Source organism: Mirounga leonina, unplaced genomic scaffold, assembly GCF_011800145.1.
Source record: "Mirounga leonina isolate KUSES-001 unplaced genomic scaffold, KU_Mleo_1.0 Mir_118, whole genome shotgun sequence".
Taxonomy (NCBI): domain Eukaryota; kingdom Metazoa; phylum Chordata; class Mammalia; order Carnivora; family Phocidae; genus Mirounga; species Mirounga leonina.
Window position 1 is genome coordinate 6064618 of NW_023270277.1, and position 19513 is coordinate 6084130.

Sequence of the window (19513 nt, forward strand, 5' to 3'; positions counted from 1 at the left end):
GTGACAGTCATGGCATATGAATTTCTGATGTTCAATTCGTGTTTTCACAGAAATGCACTGAACATTCATCCCAGCCTCATCCCCTACACACATAAAGGAGGAGGAAGAAGGAAGTCCTACCCTGTGTATCTTCAGTCTTGAATACTCGAAAGAGCCTGGTTGCCAAAAAGCCAAACTCTCTCTCACAGGCATCTGAGAGAGTTGCGATCATTTCAGCCATCGATGTTTCTCCACCTACACTGGACAGCCTGTTGTAATCTGTAAACAAAAACCTTGGGGGGAAAGGAAGTAAAATGTTACTCAGATATCTAAAGAAATAAATAATTTCCACATACATCAATTCTGTATCATGTACCCTACATTTTCTTAATGTCTCTTTTAAAATATTGTCATTCAAGTTCTGAAGAGGGAAAAGAACTTGTAATTAGGTTCCTTCCACTTCTAACATCGTACATACTTGTCTTAGGAAAAGGCAATAACCAAAGTAAAATGTGGCAGAATTGTATGCAGTTAATTCTGACGAAAAGCAGCAGGGTCAAACGTGGCGGCAGAGCTCAGGCATGGCATCGGACACATGCAGGGCCTTCGGCACAGGGACTGAAAGAGCCACGCGGGGAAGCGTGTGAGGCCCCAACCGAAGAGATCAGAAGGCTGACAGAATACTACAGTCATTAAGAATTTAAGGCCATTTCAAAACTCAAGTTTCAGAATGTTTTATTTATAGCTTAAACATTTAGTAAGGATTTAGAAATGAGGTGTAAAAGATTCTTTTCAGGTTGTTCTTTGAGATAACTGAATAATTTGTATCCTGATCCTCTGAGTGGATAGGATTTCTGCATTTGCTCCTTTCTCCCCTTCCATCCCTAAATTAAATGCTCATCTCAATCCAGTAGAAAAGCACTGCTTTCAAAATACAATCTAGGATCACACTGTACTCTGTTGTGTGATATTAATTTATGCTATTTTTTTTAAAGATTTTATTTATTTGACAGAGAGAGAGACAGTGAGAGCAGGAACAAAGCAGGGGGAGTGGGAGAGGGAGAAGCAGGCTTCCCACCGAGCAGGGAGCCCGATGTGGGGCTTGATCCCAGGACCCTGGGACCATGACCTGAGCCAAAGGCAGATGCTTACAACTGAGCCACCCAGGCGCCCGTGATTTATGCTATTTTAATTGTTCTAACTTTTTTTAAATAACATCTCATTAATTTAAAATAAATTTTCTGTGAAAATATTTCCCTCAATTATTTTATTCCACTCTGTATGTTTTCTTAACTTTTTCATTTTACCTTTTCATTTGTAAATCCTTCTCCTAATACTTAATCATATATGCTAACAACACAAGTTTTTTATTTTATTTTTATCTATTATATTTATAGTTTTGATGTTTCATCTGGTTTGGCCTATTAATTTTCATCTTAAGTTACACATTTTATCTTGTAATAATTTTAAAATTCTTAATCATTTAGTATGCATTTAACTATTTTGCTAATTTTTATTGAATTCCTCTTGCTTTCAATTCTGTTTTTCATTTGACGTTTCTCTGGAGCCCTCTACCTTTCCTTTATTCTTGACATACATGTTTTTCACCTTTTCTGAACTCTTTTCTCATACATTTCCTATTTGACATTAATAATAATTTTAGACAGGCAAGTCAATTTATTTCCACAGGTGAGGAAAGAGTGGTTCAGAGGGCACGCTCAGTAGCCAAGGTTACATGCTAATGCAAGGGGATGCCAGGACCCCATCCTACATCCTGTGCTCTCTTCAAAGTGTTCCTAAAGGATGGAAAAGGTGTCATGGGGGGCGGTTATGCCCAGATCAAATTTGGTAAATCCAAGTTAACCAGATTTTCTTAGGGAGAGGGGTCTCTCATCCTTTTATGTACAAGAGGAAGATATGATATAAAGTGTTTCTCAAACCTACTTAACCAGGACATGTTGTTTTATTTCTCATATAAAAAGCTCAAGAAACCAATGCCTTGGTATGCCTGGGTGGCTCAGTCTGTTAAGTGTCTGCCTTCAGCTTGGGTCATGATCCCAGAGTCCTGGGATCAAGTCTCATATCAGGCTCCTTGCTCACTGGGGAGTCTGCTTCTCCCTCTCCCTCTACCTGCCACTCCCCCTGCTTGTGCTCTCTCTCTCAATCTCTCTGACAAATAAATAAGTAAATAAAATCTTTGGAAAAAAAAAAGAAATCAATGCTTTTTTGGAACATACACTGAGAACGCATTATAAACTTTATTTTTGCTTCATCTTATGAAAAGCTACTTCTGTCAAGGGGACCAACTCACCTCACAGGTAAAGCTTTAGTGGTCTGCTCTGGCAATTCAGGTGGGTTTACAAACATCAATTTGAGGAGGAGTTCCAAATATCCAATATGTCTTGCCAATCTAGTGCTGAGGACCCAGGCCCAATTCCAACTCTCTCCTTCCCTTCGTCCACCAAAGTAAATGACAACTGAAATTCACAGTTTAAAAAAATTATTCAAAGCAATCATCACTCAAGCAGCCTCTCTTCTCACACTGTCAAATATCAAGTAATGAGAGGTAGGCTTATACGACTTTCCCTGGTTCCATGCTGTTTCCTAACTACTCCTCAAAGAATTCCTCAGCTAATTAACCAACACAGAAAAGGTATGTGGAAAACAGGAAACTAGCTAAAATATGACGTAAGAAACACAATCAGAAAGATAATGCCTTAAACAGAAACATATCACTTAGTTCAGACTCAAATGTAAATGATTTTGGGTTTATCACTTTTTGCACCTTTTGAAGTTACCAGTTCCTCTAATAGCGAATCTATTTCCTCTGCTACAACTGAATATATCCCCTAAGAATAGGACTATAATTGTTTTTTTCTTTGCTTTTAAGTAAAATAAAGATCATAGGCATGATCAAAATGCCCAAGAGCATGCCATTGATGGCTATGAAGACTTACTTTCAAAAAAGACTTAAAATACAGTAAGTCATTAGCATATAAAAAAGTGAGTATAATAAATCAGAGTTCTACTTCAATATCTACGAGTAGTACACCAGTGTTTAAAGCTACTCCAGCCAGGGTGTGGACAGTTCCTCTAGGCTAACTTATAAAACAGCAAAAAGATTATGAAAATCTTTTAATTAATTATGAAAATCACTTATAGGAGAGGTATAGATAATATTTTATATTTTATAAATATAGATATATAAACTATTAAGTTAATATTTTTAAATAAAACAAGGAGTCTTAACCCTGTCTCTATTTTTTGAAAAAATAAAAAGCAAAAACTTACTAAAAAATATATATAAGAGAGCCAAGAAGCTCAATGACACTGCTATCCCAAGATTCAGGTCGACCGTAAAAGCAAACAATAAACCAAGCCCTCCACAAAGCAGCAAGGTCAGAAATACTATAAGCCAGGAAAACTGAAAAAGAGGTTCAATCTGTTGTCCTGCAAAAGTCTTCATTTCATCTGAAAGAGAAACAGGAAAATCTTAATCCTGTTTTAAGAAATACAACTTCTTTTTTTTTCCCCCTCCAAGTGTTTATTTAAATTCCCGTTAGTTAACAGAGTAATATTAGCTTCAGGTGTAGTTTTGGTTTTTTTTCTCCCAAGTTTTTAAGAAATACAACTTCTAACTCAATTTGCAATTTTCAATATAAACGTTTACTGGGCACTTACTACTAAGTTCCTAGATAGAATGTTGCTCCTCAACCATTTTTGCCAATGTCTTATTTAGATAAACATCCTAACTCCATTCCCTAGGGGTACACCCATCCTTGTTTTACCCACTCTCTTGCTTCATACTGAGGATACACAAATCCTTTTCCATATATTCCCATCTGTCAAGATTTTGTTTTTATTTTTTGTGGTTTGTATTATATAAGCAACAAGGTATAGTTTCCACATACAAAACTGGAACACGTTACTTTGCTATTTGATAAAAACTTTACAGGCAATACTGAAACCTGTCCTTGAAGAATGAATAAGATTTTGCCAACCAAAGGGGCAGTGAGAGGAGCTGTCTAGGAAGTTCCTAACAATGGGAGCAACTCAGGAAAAGTATCTAGTCTGTTCTTGCAAGAGCCAACAGCCCTCTGTAACTGCAACACGGGGCATACGCATGAGGCAGCGCTGGTGGGTGTGCCATGCGAAGTGACAAGTTTAGGAAGGGCTCTGGATAGGATGACTATAAGGAGCATATGCAGGGGCGCGTGGCTGGCAGTGGAGCATGCACCTCTTGATCCTGGGGTCCTGAGTTCAAGCCCCATGTTAGGTGGAGCCTACTTAAAATTAATAATAATAATAAAAATAGCACATGCAGAAAATCTGCTACCAAGGGATCTTAAGAATGTTATAACACAACTGGATCTTTGTTTTAGGAAGAGAACTCAAATGATTGTGTGGAGGATCAACTGGAAGGAGTAACACATTCAATTTAGTAACCTGTGCAACACATACTCATACACGAAAATCTATTTTGCTTTACTTCAGGAAAAACACCAGAGGAAGCTTCATTATATATACAGACTTTGTACAAACATGCCCTTTACCTTCTAGTTTCTTCAGTAAGAAGGATTTCCCACTTCCCCACTGTGCATACAGCCCCACACAAATGGGTGGCTGCATGGTAGGCTCGCTGAGAATGTCTGCCAGCGCACTGCTATACAAATCATAGCCAAGCATGTCACCATCTGTTTCAGTAGGAGACAAGTGTCCTGTAATTATAAACACACCATATCCTTACATTAAAAAGAGACATTACCACTAAAAAAGGAACATCAATTCTCAGTTATCAATTGTTTATTTAATTAGAAAAAAACTGTTTTATTAAATGGTTACATCTGTATAAAAAATAGGTTAAAAGATTCTCTTTTTTTTTAAAGATTTTATTTATTTATTTGACAGACAGAGACCCACAGCGAGAGAGGGAACACAAGCAGGGGGAGTGGGAGAGGGAGAAGCAGGCTACCTGCTGAGCAGAGAGCCCGATGCGGGGCTAGAGCCCAGGACCCTGGGATCATGACCTGAGCCGAAGGCAGACGCTTAACGACTAAGCCACCCAGGCGCCCCGGTTAAAAGATTCTTAAACACTGTTATTTCACTGAACTTAAGATACCTACTTATTTTAAGATGCACCATTACTATGTATAACTAAGAAAGAAAAAACATGTTGCCAAACTGTGACACAATGCTCTCTTATCCATCAATTATAAAACACATTCCAATTTCAGACATGTTAAAACATGGAACAATGTACATTTTAGAATCAATAAAATATGATTAAAACACAAACTAGGATATAGGAATAAATTTAATGTGTTAATACCTATATACAGAAAGCTATTAAATGTTACTGAATAATAAAATATAGTAATCAGAGAAAAAGAGACATTATATGGCTCCAGGCAGAAAGGTTTAATAGCTTTGAGACAGCAATTCTCACCAAATTAATTTATCACTTTAAGACAACTCCAATCAAAATCCACAGGAATTTTTGAAAAATTGAAAGGCAGAAGAACATGTAAGAATAGCTAAGAAAAAATTTTAAGACTATCAGAGAGGGGCACCTGGGTTGCTCAGTCAGTTAAGTGTCTGCCTTCGGCTCGGGTCATGATCCCAGGGTCCTGGGATCAAGCCCCACATCGGGCTCCCTGCTCAGTGGAGAGCCTGCTTCTCCCTCTCCCTCTGCCTCCTGCTCTGCCTACTTGTGCTCTCTCTCTATCTCTCTGTCAAATAAATAAATAAAATCTTAAAAAAAAAAAAAAAACTACCAGAGAAAGAGTAGTTGTCTTTGGAGAAAAATCAAAATACACTACAAAGCTACAATAATTAAAGCACTGTAGAACCAGCACAAGATACTAGCATAAGTGGCATTTCAAACCAGTGGGCAAGGGAGGAATTAATAAGTGGTGCTGGGAGGTGCGAACCATCCATTTTTTAAAAAATTAAAGGAAAACTCTATACATCTTATACCTTAAAAAAATAAGTTTCTCAAAAGGGAAAATGAACTCGTGGGACTTCATCAAGATAAAAAGCTTCTGCACAGCAAAGGAAACAGTCAACAAAACAAAGAGGCAACCCACAGAATGGGAGAAGATATTTGCAAATGACACTACAGACGAAGGGCTGATATCCAAGATCTAAAGAACTTCTCAAACTCAATATCCAAAAAAAACAATCAAGTCAAAAAATGGGCAGAAGACATGAACAGACATGTCTCAAAAGAAGACCTATAAATGGCTAACAGACACATGAAAAAATGTTCATCATCATTAGCCATCAGGGAAATTCAAATCAAAACCACATGAGATACCACCTTACACCAGTTAGAATGGCAAAAATTGACAAGGCAAGAAACAACAAATGTTGGCGAGGTTGTGGAGAAAGAAGAACCCTCTTACACTGTTGGTGGGAATGCAAGTTGGTACAGCCACTTTGGAAAACAGTGTGGAGGTACCTCAAAAAATTAAAAATAGAGCTATCCTATGACCCAGCAATTGCACTACTGGGTATTTACCCCAAAGATACAGATGTAGTGAAAAGAAGGGCCATATGCACCCCATTGTTCATAGCAGCAATGTCCACAATAGCCAAACTATGGAAAGAGACAAGATGCCCTTCAACAGACGAAGGGATAAAGAAGATGTGGTCCACATATACAATGGAATATTACTCAGCCATCAGAAAGAATGAATACCCAACTTTTACATCAACATGGATGGGACTGGAGGAGATTATGCTAAGTGAAATAAGTCAGCAGAGAGAGTCAATTATCATATGGTTTTACTTACCTGTGGAACATAAGGAATAACATGGAGGATATTAGAAGGAAGGGGGAAAATGAAGGGGGGGAGATGAACCATGAGAGACTATGGACTCTGAGAAACAAACTGAGGGTTTTAGAGGGGAGGGGGGTGGGGGGATAGGTTAGCCCGGTGATGGGTATTAAGGAGGGCACGTATTGCATGGAGCACTGGGTGTTATATGAAAACAATGAATCATGGAACACTACATCAAAAACTAATGATGTACTACTGTATGGTGACTAACATAATAAAATTAAATTAAAAAAATAAGTTTCTGAAACATTAAAAAATTAAATGTAAAAAACCATAAAAAATACTAGAAGAAAATACAAGGAAAAAAACCTTTTTAATCTTTGTGTGGAAAAGGCCCTTCTTTCTCAATATAACACTAAGGCCAGAACTGCGGGAAAAGACCAACAAATAAACTACAAATCTGCATAACTTTTAGATGGGGAATAAAAAAAATCCATCACCATAAACAAAGAAGAAGCTGGGAGGGGGGTACAACATATAGGATGGACCCAGGATCCATACCCATAACATATAAAGACACTTAAAATCAATTTTTAAAAAAATATCAAAAACTCAAGAGAAAAATGGGCAAAGGATACAAAGAGGAAAATGACAAAAATACAAATATCCTGTGAATATATGAAAAGATCACAATCTAATAATTTTATAATGCAAATTACATGAGATTTTTTTTCTTGTATTGATTTGATTAGGAAAGATTAAGGAGGCTGGCGCTCTCCAGTATTCTCAAGGTCATGGGGAGCTGCCCTACAGTACATGGTCCAAGGCAGAAGAAATTGTTACAGTCATTTGGAAAGTCTCCCAAAACTATGAGCATTAACTGACTTGCCTATTCTACTTCTGGGCATTTATTCTACGAAATAATCCTAAAAACAAGAGTTAATGAATACATGTACAAAGATGTTTACTGTACTAGCTTTTAAATATAGTTCATTATTAAAAACATTTATAATACGGTATGACCCGATTATTAATTTTTAAAACTGTATATATAGTACAAAACATTTTTAGAAATGTATAGAAAATCCTGTAGGGTCCAACAGTTATGAATTAAGATATAAGTGACAATGGGAAATTTGCACTTTCTACTATATTCGTGTCTTCATTTTTGAAATTTATGAGTATGCATTAATATTATTAGAAAAAATATTTTAAAATACAAGAACTCATAATACAATAGAAGCATACTTAAAAACAATCTATAAGTAAGAAGCTCAACTGGAAGGTGGTGGGATTCTACGACCTCCTTGGTTTCTGGGACTGGCATATCTCTTTTTTAATTCTAGTAGAAAATTGTTCCATATTTCAAAACACCACATATGATTATATACTCATGTACATTCTTCTCAATCAAAAACTATTTGAGTACAATATTCAAAGCATTATGCTAGATGTTACAGAGGACATAAAGATAAGAAGAAATAGTCCCTGTCCTGAAGAACTTGGAATCGGAAGGGAGAAAATTCTAAAAGCAAAAGAAGGCCAGATATAATAAGTATAAAAAAAAGAAATGTAAACACAAGTGCTTAAGTATTCAAATGAGGCAAAAATTTTGTCTGGTTTAGGCAGATCAGTTAAAACGTCACTGAGAAGGGGACAACTGACAGGAGCCTTGGAGAGAGATTCAGACAAGGAACCTTGGTGAAGATGGAGAGGTAAGACCTGTGGCAGGCATAACAAGGAAACATGGAGAACTCTAAGTGCTCAGGCCACAGAGAAAACAGAGCATGTTTTGATAAAAGCACAAAGTATACCTGGGAGAATAAGAAGGAAAAGATTTTTAGAAAAGCAGGCTAGATTTTTAGAGGTCTTAAAAGTTGATGGACAACTCCGGATGTACTTCATTTTGATGCTACAGGACAATGCAGAAGAGCTCTTGACAGGAAGGAGTATTTTTCCACAGCAAAATAATAACTTTCTCAACTTCCATAATCTCCAGTTAGGTGATAAATGCAAAACTGCTATTGGCTTCTTAGTTTTTCATATAACATTCATTTTTAAAAAGCGCAGTCAGGAACAAAACCCAGTACTTACTGGCTCCAAATATTTGAGTTAAAATACTTTTTTGATGGCTACAATCAATGTTGTAGGGAGTCTCGCCTGCTTTGTTGGGCCTATAAAGTAACCTCCCATCTTTGGGATTTCTTAAAAGAAGTTCTGCCAGTTTCCGACTCCTCCCACGAATAGCAATATGCAGAGGAGTGTCTCCTTTCTGTAAAACAGACAGGAAATTGGAACTTTCATATACTTTACATATAGTATATACAGAATAACAATTTTCATGTTTCTGAACTTTCCATATTTTTTATATAGGGAGAGTAAGTAATCTGAATTTTTATCTCTCTCCTCTGTAATTTTTTTCCCATGTTCCTCACCTAGCTTTTCTTGGGTATTATTTCTCCCACAGCCCTCTAGAATGAAGGTCATTTTTCTCCCCTCCCCTCAACTCACTGAAAGAAGAAGCAACAGGCTTTCTCCTTGCAGCACCTCCCAGGCCATGGATTTACCTCTATCCCTCATCCAATTATTTATTGTCCATGATGTCCTCCACTTTCCCCAACTAATTTAAATTCTACTGTACAACTTTCTTCTGCATTTGTCTAGAAAGCTTCACAATCTATACTGATATCCCATCTAGCATGAGTGACCTCAGATGTTCCCATGCGCTCTGCCAACCAGCCACCATCATGTTAGGCCCTTAAATTCGTTCTACACTTCTCTCCTTGGAGTCCTTCATATCGTACCTATCCATCTCTGTCCAGTACAACCTCTTCTGCCCTCCTCACCTTTCACTTCTCCCTATATCAACCTACCTTCTTCCCTTATTAGAATCCCTAGTCACATTAGTATTCACATCCAACACTAATGAAAACATGTAAAAACAAACCAAAAAACAAAAAAAAAACCTTAGGTCTGCAATGTGTTCTCCCACTTTTTACTTCACAAACACCTCTCTTGAAGACAATGACCTAAAAAGTTAACAAATTAAGTTCTCAGTTCTCATCTACCCTGATCTCTCTAGAACACTAAATGAAAATGACCTGCAATATTCTTCCTATAGCTTTGATGGCACAACCTTATCTTGATTTTGACTCTCCTCTTCTGCTTTGGGTCTACTTTTTCCTTTTCTAGATTCTCTTTCCACATCCTAAACACATGGCACAATAACTATGTACTAAGCTCACTCTATGTAAGGCACTGTGCTGGTACTCTGGAAGATAAAAAGATGGAAGACAAAACAGTTCCTGACCCTAAACAGCTTACAGTATAACAGGAAGAAATTAGATAAACATGCAAATTATAAAACAAAGCAGAAATGTGACACATGCCATAAGTTCTGACCTCAGCTTTCATCTTTCTTCCCATTGATGACCTTAGTCACACCATGCAATCCTTATCTCTCGGTAACTAAGTGACAAATTCTCATCACTAGGCTTGATTTCTTGCCCAAATTCTAGTCCCACACTTCCCAATGCCTATTGGTGACAGCTTCCTGAATGTCTCATCAGCCCTCAAACAAAACACACCTAAACCAGATTTCATCATTTTATTTCTCCACCTGAACCTCGTCTCTTATATCCCTGAACCTGTGAGAAGGTAGAAACATCATCTGTGGCATTTCTGCCAGACAAAAGGTCTCTGAAAATGCAGGGAAGACGTTAACACACTCAGCCAGTGTGCAGAACTGAGATCAGGGAGAGACTAGGTGAAAATAGCATTAATCTTCATTCTGAAATGTATCTGTATGAAATCCTCCATGAAGAGCCAGGATCAAGACTTTTATAGGTTTGTATTCCAAATTCTAGCATGACAGCACCTTATCCATCCTAAGTATGTGTTGAATGAAAACAAATGCTCCAAGGATATCATGTGTGCTTTTCAGCAAGTATGTGCTGACTCGAGGCAAGGCAACACACAAAAGGATACGGAGACAGAGAACTCCAGGAAACTTATTAGTGGTTATGAAACAAATATTTACAAATGACATGTTACCGAATTAATGAGGCCATGTGGAATCTTAAAGGGCACTTAGTCTAGTGGTTTCTTATTGCAAATTAGGAGGCCAGGGCCAGAAACAAGTCAACGGCAGAATGAGAAGAGGCAACGCAGGAAGTTTTCTATAAAGCTAAATATATTCAACTGCAAAATCTCTTGATTTTATGTCATTCCTAGTTTCAATATCAAAGTTTACTTTCTTTTATATGAAATTATACAAACATGGTAATAATAGATGGGAAGATTTTTTTGTTTTTTTTTTTTCTTAAACAATGTTGTTTCTTGATAAATGCAAATACATATTGATTCTGTGTTTTTTGTTTAATTGCCTCGTAAATAATAGAAAGATAAACTTCAATTTATTATGGATTAGGAGAGCCCAAATCATATCATACATTTAGATGGAAAAATTTATATTTCTAACTTCATATATAAATCAATTCACTCCTTTTATGGGAGGAAATCAAGAAGTAGAGAAAGAATCCTGTTTAAAATGAAAACAAAATCAAACCAGGAATCAATTCTATATGAAGTAGTAAGCAATTGAGAGTTAAATTTGCCATGGAAAATATGAACATTTCTCTAAGAGGATTATGGCGAGGACATGGCAGAACATTTTACCTCCTGTTAGTGGATATTAACACTAGTCTGCTCTATCTTTTCCAGACCCTTGGATTCTTTCCTCCTGTTTGTCTGCAACAAGCTCTACATCTGATGACGTCCTCTTTGTACAGTGGTCAATGGCAGCTTGCCATAACTGGTATGAGCAACAGAAGGAAAATCTGACGCAGCCTCTTTAATAGCAACCTAAGCCTGCCCATTCCTCAGCACGCTATCAGAACAGCCAAGAAGAGATCACAGGACCAAAATCCCACATAGATCACCCCGGCAAGTAATCTCTCCCTCCACAAAATAAAACCAGACTCCCTTAAGTCCAGCAAATATACAGGTCAGTCTACCAACAGCCTTCCAAAAAATGTTCTCTCTGCACAGATGTTTTACCTTATCTACAGCAGATACTTTAGCTCCTTTATCTAGCAGCAGCTCTACTACTTCAATATTCCTCATCTTGGTAGCCTTTATAAGTGGTGTTTCACCGTCCTGCAGGCACAGATAAGAAGGTTTGCCAGATTAATAGCTTTACTCATAAATGTTTAAAGGCACATCAATGCACATATAAGAATTCAAATATCTGACTCTGGCACAAGTCTATATTGAAAATGTTCTCAAAAAAACATAGCTGTAAAAACTAACAAGAAAAACGCTTTTCCTTTCCAAGCCAATCATTTGTATCAAAATAATTTTATATCACTCAGCCAAGAATGGATATGCCCACCTCCTTATCAGCCATTTCTGGCAACAGTCCCTTGCCCCTCATTGATTTGGCCATTTCCCAGTTTCTACCATTGGCACATGGGCAGCCCCTCCAGAGACTACTTCCCATTCACACCACTCCCCACCAACCAACCCACAGCTCGGCCAGTCAATGTCCAGGCAAGCCAGTGCCTAAATTTTTCAGAGATCTTTACTAGCATCACTTCAGTTCTCTGTGCACCTAAGGACCTGTGTGTAACAGGAAAAACAATTTGATACAAGAAGTGTGCCTCTGGAAAACCTCAAAAAAGTTAATGGTTGCTTTTCAAAATCAAATTAAGGGATATAGGAAGAGACCATAGTTCAGCACTGAATTAGGAGACAGAAACCTGGTCAGAACCCACAGATGGTCACAATGGCTGACACATAGGTTTAAAAAAAAAATTATTATCAAGGAGCCACCCACACACCAAAAGGTATCCCAGGAAACTTTCTGCCCTAGGGCTCTAAAGCTACCATAGTATAGGAAGATGCTGGTCCCAATCTCTAGCAGATAAAATAGGAGTATCTTATGGGTGACTCCACAAGTTTGTTTATTCATTTAGAATTCCTACCAATTCAATCCAAATACATCCATTCCAGATACATTTTCCCCATGGAAAACTATTACACATAAGGTCAAATACAATCACTAAAGTCTTATATAGGTTTTATATTTTTCACATGATTTGAGCAAAATAGATTAAAGTGACCATTTTGGGGAACCAAGAACCACTCACATTGGTCTTTTAAAAGGAAATGTGTTCTGCATTCCAAATAAAAGCATAAAAGTTCTGAAAAAATGATCTGTCCACAATTTATGAAGAGCTGATATTGTATTTTCTGAAAGTATTTAATTAAAGTAACACATTATACACTATATTTTCCTGTGAATGAACTTCTGAAAGGATACAGAATTACTCCCCAATTTAATATAGATTATTACCAGTAAAACCAGTATAATTCTATTATCAAACAAAAGACGATTGAAAAAAATAAGCAGTACTAATATTCAGCACTGGGTATTGCTAGGAGAACAGAAATGTCCTTGATACCTTTGTGCATATCTCAGTGTCAGGATTGCACTGTAAGATATCTCTCACCATTGTTGCATTTCCTTTCTCTACAGCCCAATACAAAGCAGTTTTGTTGTCCTATATAATAGAAAAAAATCAACCATCACTTAAGATACAATATTGGAAACTGCTATTTGTAAACATAAAACATCATTTTTAACAGTTCTGCCAGAATACCAACAAACAGGAAATAATATTAACCCTTATTCCATCTTGGATTTACTCTTAAGAAATTCTTTATGAAAGAAGTCTAAGAAAACAATATTACTTGATATAGAAAGCAGCAACCCCACATACTTGATAAGGTGAAGTATGCTTTTGTTAATGTGGTCAGATTTCTGGGCTGTGCACTGGAAGTCGTTAATACCTGAGCTCATCCTTGAACAAGTCAAATATTCTGCAAATATTCTGACCCTTGGCTTTTCATGTGCCCAGTCTTTTCAAAAGATAATGCATGAGAATGTACTACACAAAGAGAAGGTGAATTTTTTTTTACCATGTTTTGCTTTCTTAATCCTCACCCACCCTGCACCCATTACACCAATCCTGATCTGATCCTTTAAATCCCATCTAGTTCAAAAACCAAAAATAGATCCAACAGACCCTGAAAGGAGAGCTAGAGAACAAAATAAAGTGACTAAAACGTAGGAAAACAGGCTTGACAGACAAAAAGGAATTAGGTAAACTCTAAATAGGGGATCCAGTAACCATCTTTTAGTGAAACTATGATTTTAATGCCCAAGACAGTCACTGACTTTCCGGGGCTGCCACACTAAGTCTCCCACACCAAACTTTCCTGGTGGAGTTCCCCACCTCAACAAGGTGCAGTAGCTTCCCAACATTTCTGGCCTGGCCCTCAGACCTCTCCAGCCCTGCCCCTTTCTATTTCCGCCTCTGTCTCCCATGCCACACTCCCCACCGGCCTGCAGCCAGCCTGACCTTTTTGCCAGCTAAGGAGTACAGTCTTTCACTTCCCCGTTTTCTTGAATTTCCTCATTTTATTATTCCACTATCCTTGCCTGAAATACCAGCCTTCCTTTTCTCTACCTATCTAAATCCAACCCATCTTTCAAACTTTGCTCAAATTCTACCTTCTCTCAAAAGCCTTCCTTAATGCCTTCTTTTCCCACCTCAAGACTCTTAAAGTGGTAAATTTCACTAGGCAATCAATCCTACACCGTCTTATACCAAAAGGCATCACTTTGTATGTTTATGTAAAAACACAAAAATAAACATAAAACAAAGTAAAACCTCCCTAACTAAAATACACATTTCTTACAAGGCAAGGGTTTCATGTTAAGTCCCTCATAGCATTTGGCATAATATTTATTAGTTTGATTCAAAAATAGATTTGGATACAAGCTAAACTCAAGGGAAAACTAAGTAGAAATGCAGGCTGTCCAACAACAAAATGGAATATTAAGTAGATTTTTTTTAACCTAAAGCTCTTGAAATACTGGATAAATTCACAAGTTTAGGGGAAGTTTACCTAATCTTAGTAACCTTTGTAGCTCTGTGAGCTAGGACTGCCTTACGCAAAGTCCATAGGCACTATCAAGGGGTCCTAGGAAAGGCAAGCAGAATGGGGAAGAAGGAGAAGAAAGATGAAACAGCAAGAATGGAAGAACAACATATGGATGAGGAAGACGAAACAGAGGGAAAATACTAAAGAAAATAAACTGGGTACATTCAAAATATCAGCAACTGTCTCAGTATCATAAATTACTCATTTCAGGATTGAATATATTTATACACTAGTAAGAGAGGTGTATTTGAAAAATATGAGCTTCGAACATGCTCTAATGTCATCTAACATGACATTAATAGAGAAATTCTGTAATAATGGCAGTCAAACTTAATACAGGCATCCATTAACTATATTAGGATCTACTAGCTCATCTCCAGAGAAAACTCAGAATGACATTGTCATCAGTCAACATGCACAAATGATGGTGCACAAAGGTGACAGCAGCTCGGGAATCACACACACCTGGCCTCTAATGTCTATATCAGCATATTTCTGGAGAAGTGCTCGAACGATTTCCACATGACCACCTCTGACAGCGCCAATCAACACAGTATCTCCACTCTAAAAAGACCAAAAAAAAAGGTAAACTGATAAAAGAACAAATAAACACGGTTTTGAAGTTAATCGTATATTAATAGATACTTCTCTGCAAACTTCTTGGGAAAAAGAGTATCTCAAAATAAGAGAAAAATTTTAGTTAACTAACATTAATACCGGACATTAACAGCCCTAGAGTAAGAGACAGGTTATACCTCAAAATGAGGACTCTTAAATTCCACGACAAAAGTTTAGAAAGACGAGTTACCAAGAACAATAAGCCATACTCTTTGAAGGTGACTGACTTCCCACTATAAATGTAAATTAAATTAAATGACACCAGAGCTGTCAATGAATCAAATGAACATTCGGAAATAACATAATAAAAAACCGTTGGAATAATGCTATATGACGAAAGTCATGGATTGTGAAAAAGGGAGTTGTAGGGCTAGGGCTGTCAGTGAGTTTATAACCACATTTCATTAAGGGATAGGGTAGTTCCCAGACCAGTATCCATAGTCTAGGCAATCTGGCATTACAAGCTAACAGTGCAAAAGACTGACTCATCCCCCATGACAAGGATTAGATGAAGTTCATTACCTCATAAAGACATCTCTTTGCCCTAAAATTATATTTACCAAACAACAATCATTATTAATTATATCTTCCTACTACTTCAAATGTAAAATGGCTATTCTGGCAATGCCTGCCTAATTTTTTTTTACTCTAAATTATAAATCAGTTGTAGGACTTTGAGTTGGGCAAGTCCATGAGCTGTGGCTCATCTCAATCCTTAGTGGGCCTCAATGGGTTATAAATCAAGATGCAAGTCCTTGAGGATTACTGAATTTAGCACCCTGTGTAGTATCTTTAACTACTACATTAAAAGCAGAAATAAATGCAAAGCAAACCAATTTTAGTTGAGAATGTTAGCATTAATATGATGCCAGAGTAGTAAGTTAATAAAAGGTTATAAATATCTCATTGCTTACTATGTGCCATGTACCATTCTAGGTATTGGGAAACAAGACAGACAAGTTCTCAGCTCTAGAAGAACTGACAGTCTAGAGGAGACAAGACAACATACAATAAACACAAACAAAAAATTAGACAAATGGCATGTAAATAAATTAAAATACAGTGATGTCATAGAAAGTGACTGGACTGTGACTTTGGATTGGGTCACTGAAGATCTTTCTGAGGAGCTCATATTTAAGCTGAGGTCAGAATGACAAGGAGGAGACAGCCATATAGTGATCATGAAGATCAGCATTCCCAACAGAGCAGAGCTGGTGCAGAGGTCCCAAAGCAGCAACAAGAGCAGTATGCTCTAGAAAGGAAAAAAAGTTAATATGGCAGCAACCTATTAAAACAGGGAGGAAGGGAAGTAGACAGACACAGGATGTGTTCTGGAGGTAGAGCCAAACGGACCTGCTGAAGAATTAGATGTGGTAGGTGGAGAAGAGAAATCAAGGCTAATGCATAGGACTTAGGGCTTTAACAACAGGGTGAATGGTGATGCCATTCACTCAGATGGAGAAGACTGAAGGAAAAGCAGGGTTGGGATGAACCAAACAAGACACCTGCTTTGCGGGTAACTTTTAAAGCCCATCAGACATTCAAGCAGACAGTTCAAGTAGCGTTGGAAATAGAAGTGTAGAGTTCTGAGAAAAGATTAGAGCAAGAGATACAATTTTGAAAATTCTAAGTATAGCTGAAGGCTTGGGAAAGTGAATAACACCAGCCATGAACAACACTACAATCATAGACATCAAGGACAATTACAGACTAATAGTACATGTGACATTTTCAGTAACAATATTATTTGACAAAGATTAAAAAGAACACCCTTCACAAAGATTGAATACATTTTAACTTCTTAGTTTTAAAGGTAGAAATAAAATTTATCTTTTATTAGAACAAATGTATGGCATACATGAAGAATCCTGAAAGGTGTGAGAAGTTAAGATAATCTTCCATTATGTTACTACGAGAAGACAAATCTCAAATAGGTAACCTACCCTATCAGGTATGTTCACATATGTTCCGGCATCGAGGAGATCTTGTACAATCTCTGTATGTCCCTCCTTTGACGCAATCATCAAAGCTGTATTTCCATCCTTATCTGTTAAATTTACATTTGGATTCCTCTTCAAAATTTCTTTTACTGACTGTGTGTAGCCTCCTCTTACTGCCACAATCAGTGCAGTCATTGAATTCTAAAAAACAAAAACAAGCCCAAGAAATCAGTATAATCTAGAAAACATATGATTTATGCCACAGTCATAAAACTATGTTTTCAAGAAGGTGGCCTATTATTAAGAGTGATTTCGGGGCGCCTGGGTGGCTCAGTTGGTTAAGCGACTGCTTTCGGCTCAGGTCATGATCCTGGAGTCCCTGGATCGAGTCCCACATCTGGCTCCCTGCTCGGCAGGGGGTCTGCTTCTCCCTCTGACCCTCCCCCCTCTCATTCTCTCTCTCTCAAATAAATAAATAAAATCTTTAAAAAAAAAAAAAGAGTGATTTCGGATAATGAAATGCCAATATAAATAGTCACATACCAAAACTGGCTACGAAGCCTGTTTTCTGTTTTTGAAGATACATTAATTTTCTTGAGTGAACAGGACAGTTAAAACATTCAACTCTTCAAATGATAATCTGAAATTGGATTTGCTGACAATGAACAGACCCTCTCACTAATATAATGAGATGAGATGGGATGATTCAAAATGAAACACATTCTAAATTAAATAATCCAAAATAAGGTCAATCAGGCTTCAAACAAAGAATTGTTTATAATAAAAATCTGTAGGAAAACTGAAGTAAAACAATGAATTAATAGCTACAGGATATTTCAATAAAGTATAATACATTCTTCTGTCTTTCACAGTGATCTAGAAACCACATTTTCAAAAATGATCTCATTTTTAGTGGTTCTTTTAAAAGTTGCACATCTGGGCGCCTGGGTGGTTCAGTTGGTTAAGTGGCCAACTCTTGATCTCAGCTCAGGTCATGATCTTGGGGTCCCAGGATTTAGCCCCACATGAGGCTCTGAACTCAGTGGGGAGTATGCTTGAGGATTCTCTCTCTCTCTCTCCCCCCCTCTGTCCCTCCCCCTGCTTGCATGTTCTCTCTCTCTAAAACAAATAAAAATAAATCTTTTAAAAAACATAAGCTGCATATCTAATTTATAACAATAAATCACCTAATAGAAGAACCTGACTCATTACCAAAAGAAGTATTAAAGTTGCTTCCTGAGAAACTGATCTATATTGAGATGTCATATAATCTCCTTATTGAAATATTTCAGTCATTAGATCAGCCCCCCAAACTGAGTCATAATTCTCTCACATATTAAATAATATAGCCTTTTAAAATCCTGTAAGAGTCAAAAATCATAGAAATAAGCCACTTATCCACTTGATAAACTGTCCAGAAAAAAGGAAAGTGAAAGATATGAATTTCATGGCTGTCTAAGAATCATGCTCTTTCTCCACATGGCACTAAAAATATTATATACTCCATAAAGGTCAGCAATTAGTAGCTTCTGCCAATATGGAAAATAGGAGGAATTGGTTGATACTAAGCCAAGTGTGATTTAGAGTTCATTTTGTTACAATGCAGCCAGAGATTTGGTAGTATCCCTTCTCAATGCTTTATGATCCATTTCACGTAATACTTAATTTTACAAAGAATACTCTGTATTAATCATTTCTTGTACATAAATATCATTTCCTTTAACTATAATCTCACAAGTTCAAGGGAAAAGCCATCTGTTAGGCTCCTCCAGAACCCCGAGCACATTTGGCACAGGGCTGCGTGCACAGCAGGTGCTCAATAAGTTATTAAAATAACTGCTACTTGGTAGGATGTATTGAACCAATTTTTAAGCTTTCTACATTCTGACCGCTAATTTCTGACATTTTTAAATCTATTAGAAGAGGAAAATAAGTCACAGCTAAAAACATACAAAAAATTATAATATTATTTTAAAATCTTAAGGAAAAGGTATTTTAACAGGGCATAACTTTTTCCCACAATTAACAGTATTTCAAACTATTTGATTTAAAGAGTATTTCAAGGGGTGCCTGGGTGGCTCAGTCGTTAAGTGTCTGCCTTCGGCTCAGGTCATGATCCCAGGGTCCTGGGATCGAGCCCCGCGTCAGGCTCCCTGCTCAGTGGGAGGCCTGCTTCTCCCTCTC

The 19513-nt window shown here is 37.2% G+C and overlaps 1 protein-coding gene across 9 annotated transcripts in view; it reads right to left on the reverse strand.

Moving 5' to 3' along the window:
- LOC118007354 (kinase D-interacting substrate of 220 kDa) overlaps nucleotides 1-19513 on the reverse strand; it is a 101897-nt gene that overhangs the window by 57229 nt on the left and 25155 nt on the right. For all 9 annotated transcript variants that reach the window (XM_035000410.1, XM_035000409.1, XM_035000406.1 and 6 more), the window contains exons 8-16: nucleotides 17333-17530; nucleotides 15237-15335; nucleotides 13226-13324; nucleotides 11820-11918; nucleotides 8856-9033; nucleotides 4533-4697; nucleotides 3271-3450; nucleotides 2291-2456; nucleotides 121-272 (exon numbers count right to left, since the gene is read on the reverse strand). In XM_035000410.1, coding sequence (XP_034856301.1) covers nucleotides 121-272; nucleotides 2291-2456; nucleotides 3271-3450; nucleotides 4533-4697; nucleotides 8856-9033; nucleotides 11820-11918; nucleotides 13226-13324; nucleotides 15237-15335; nucleotides 17333-17530 — 1336 coding nt within the window. The remainder of the gene's footprint in view (nucleotides 1-120; nucleotides 273-2290; nucleotides 2457-3270; nucleotides 3451-4532; nucleotides 4698-8855; nucleotides 9034-11819; nucleotides 11919-13225; nucleotides 13325-15236; nucleotides 15336-17332; nucleotides 17531-19513) is intronic.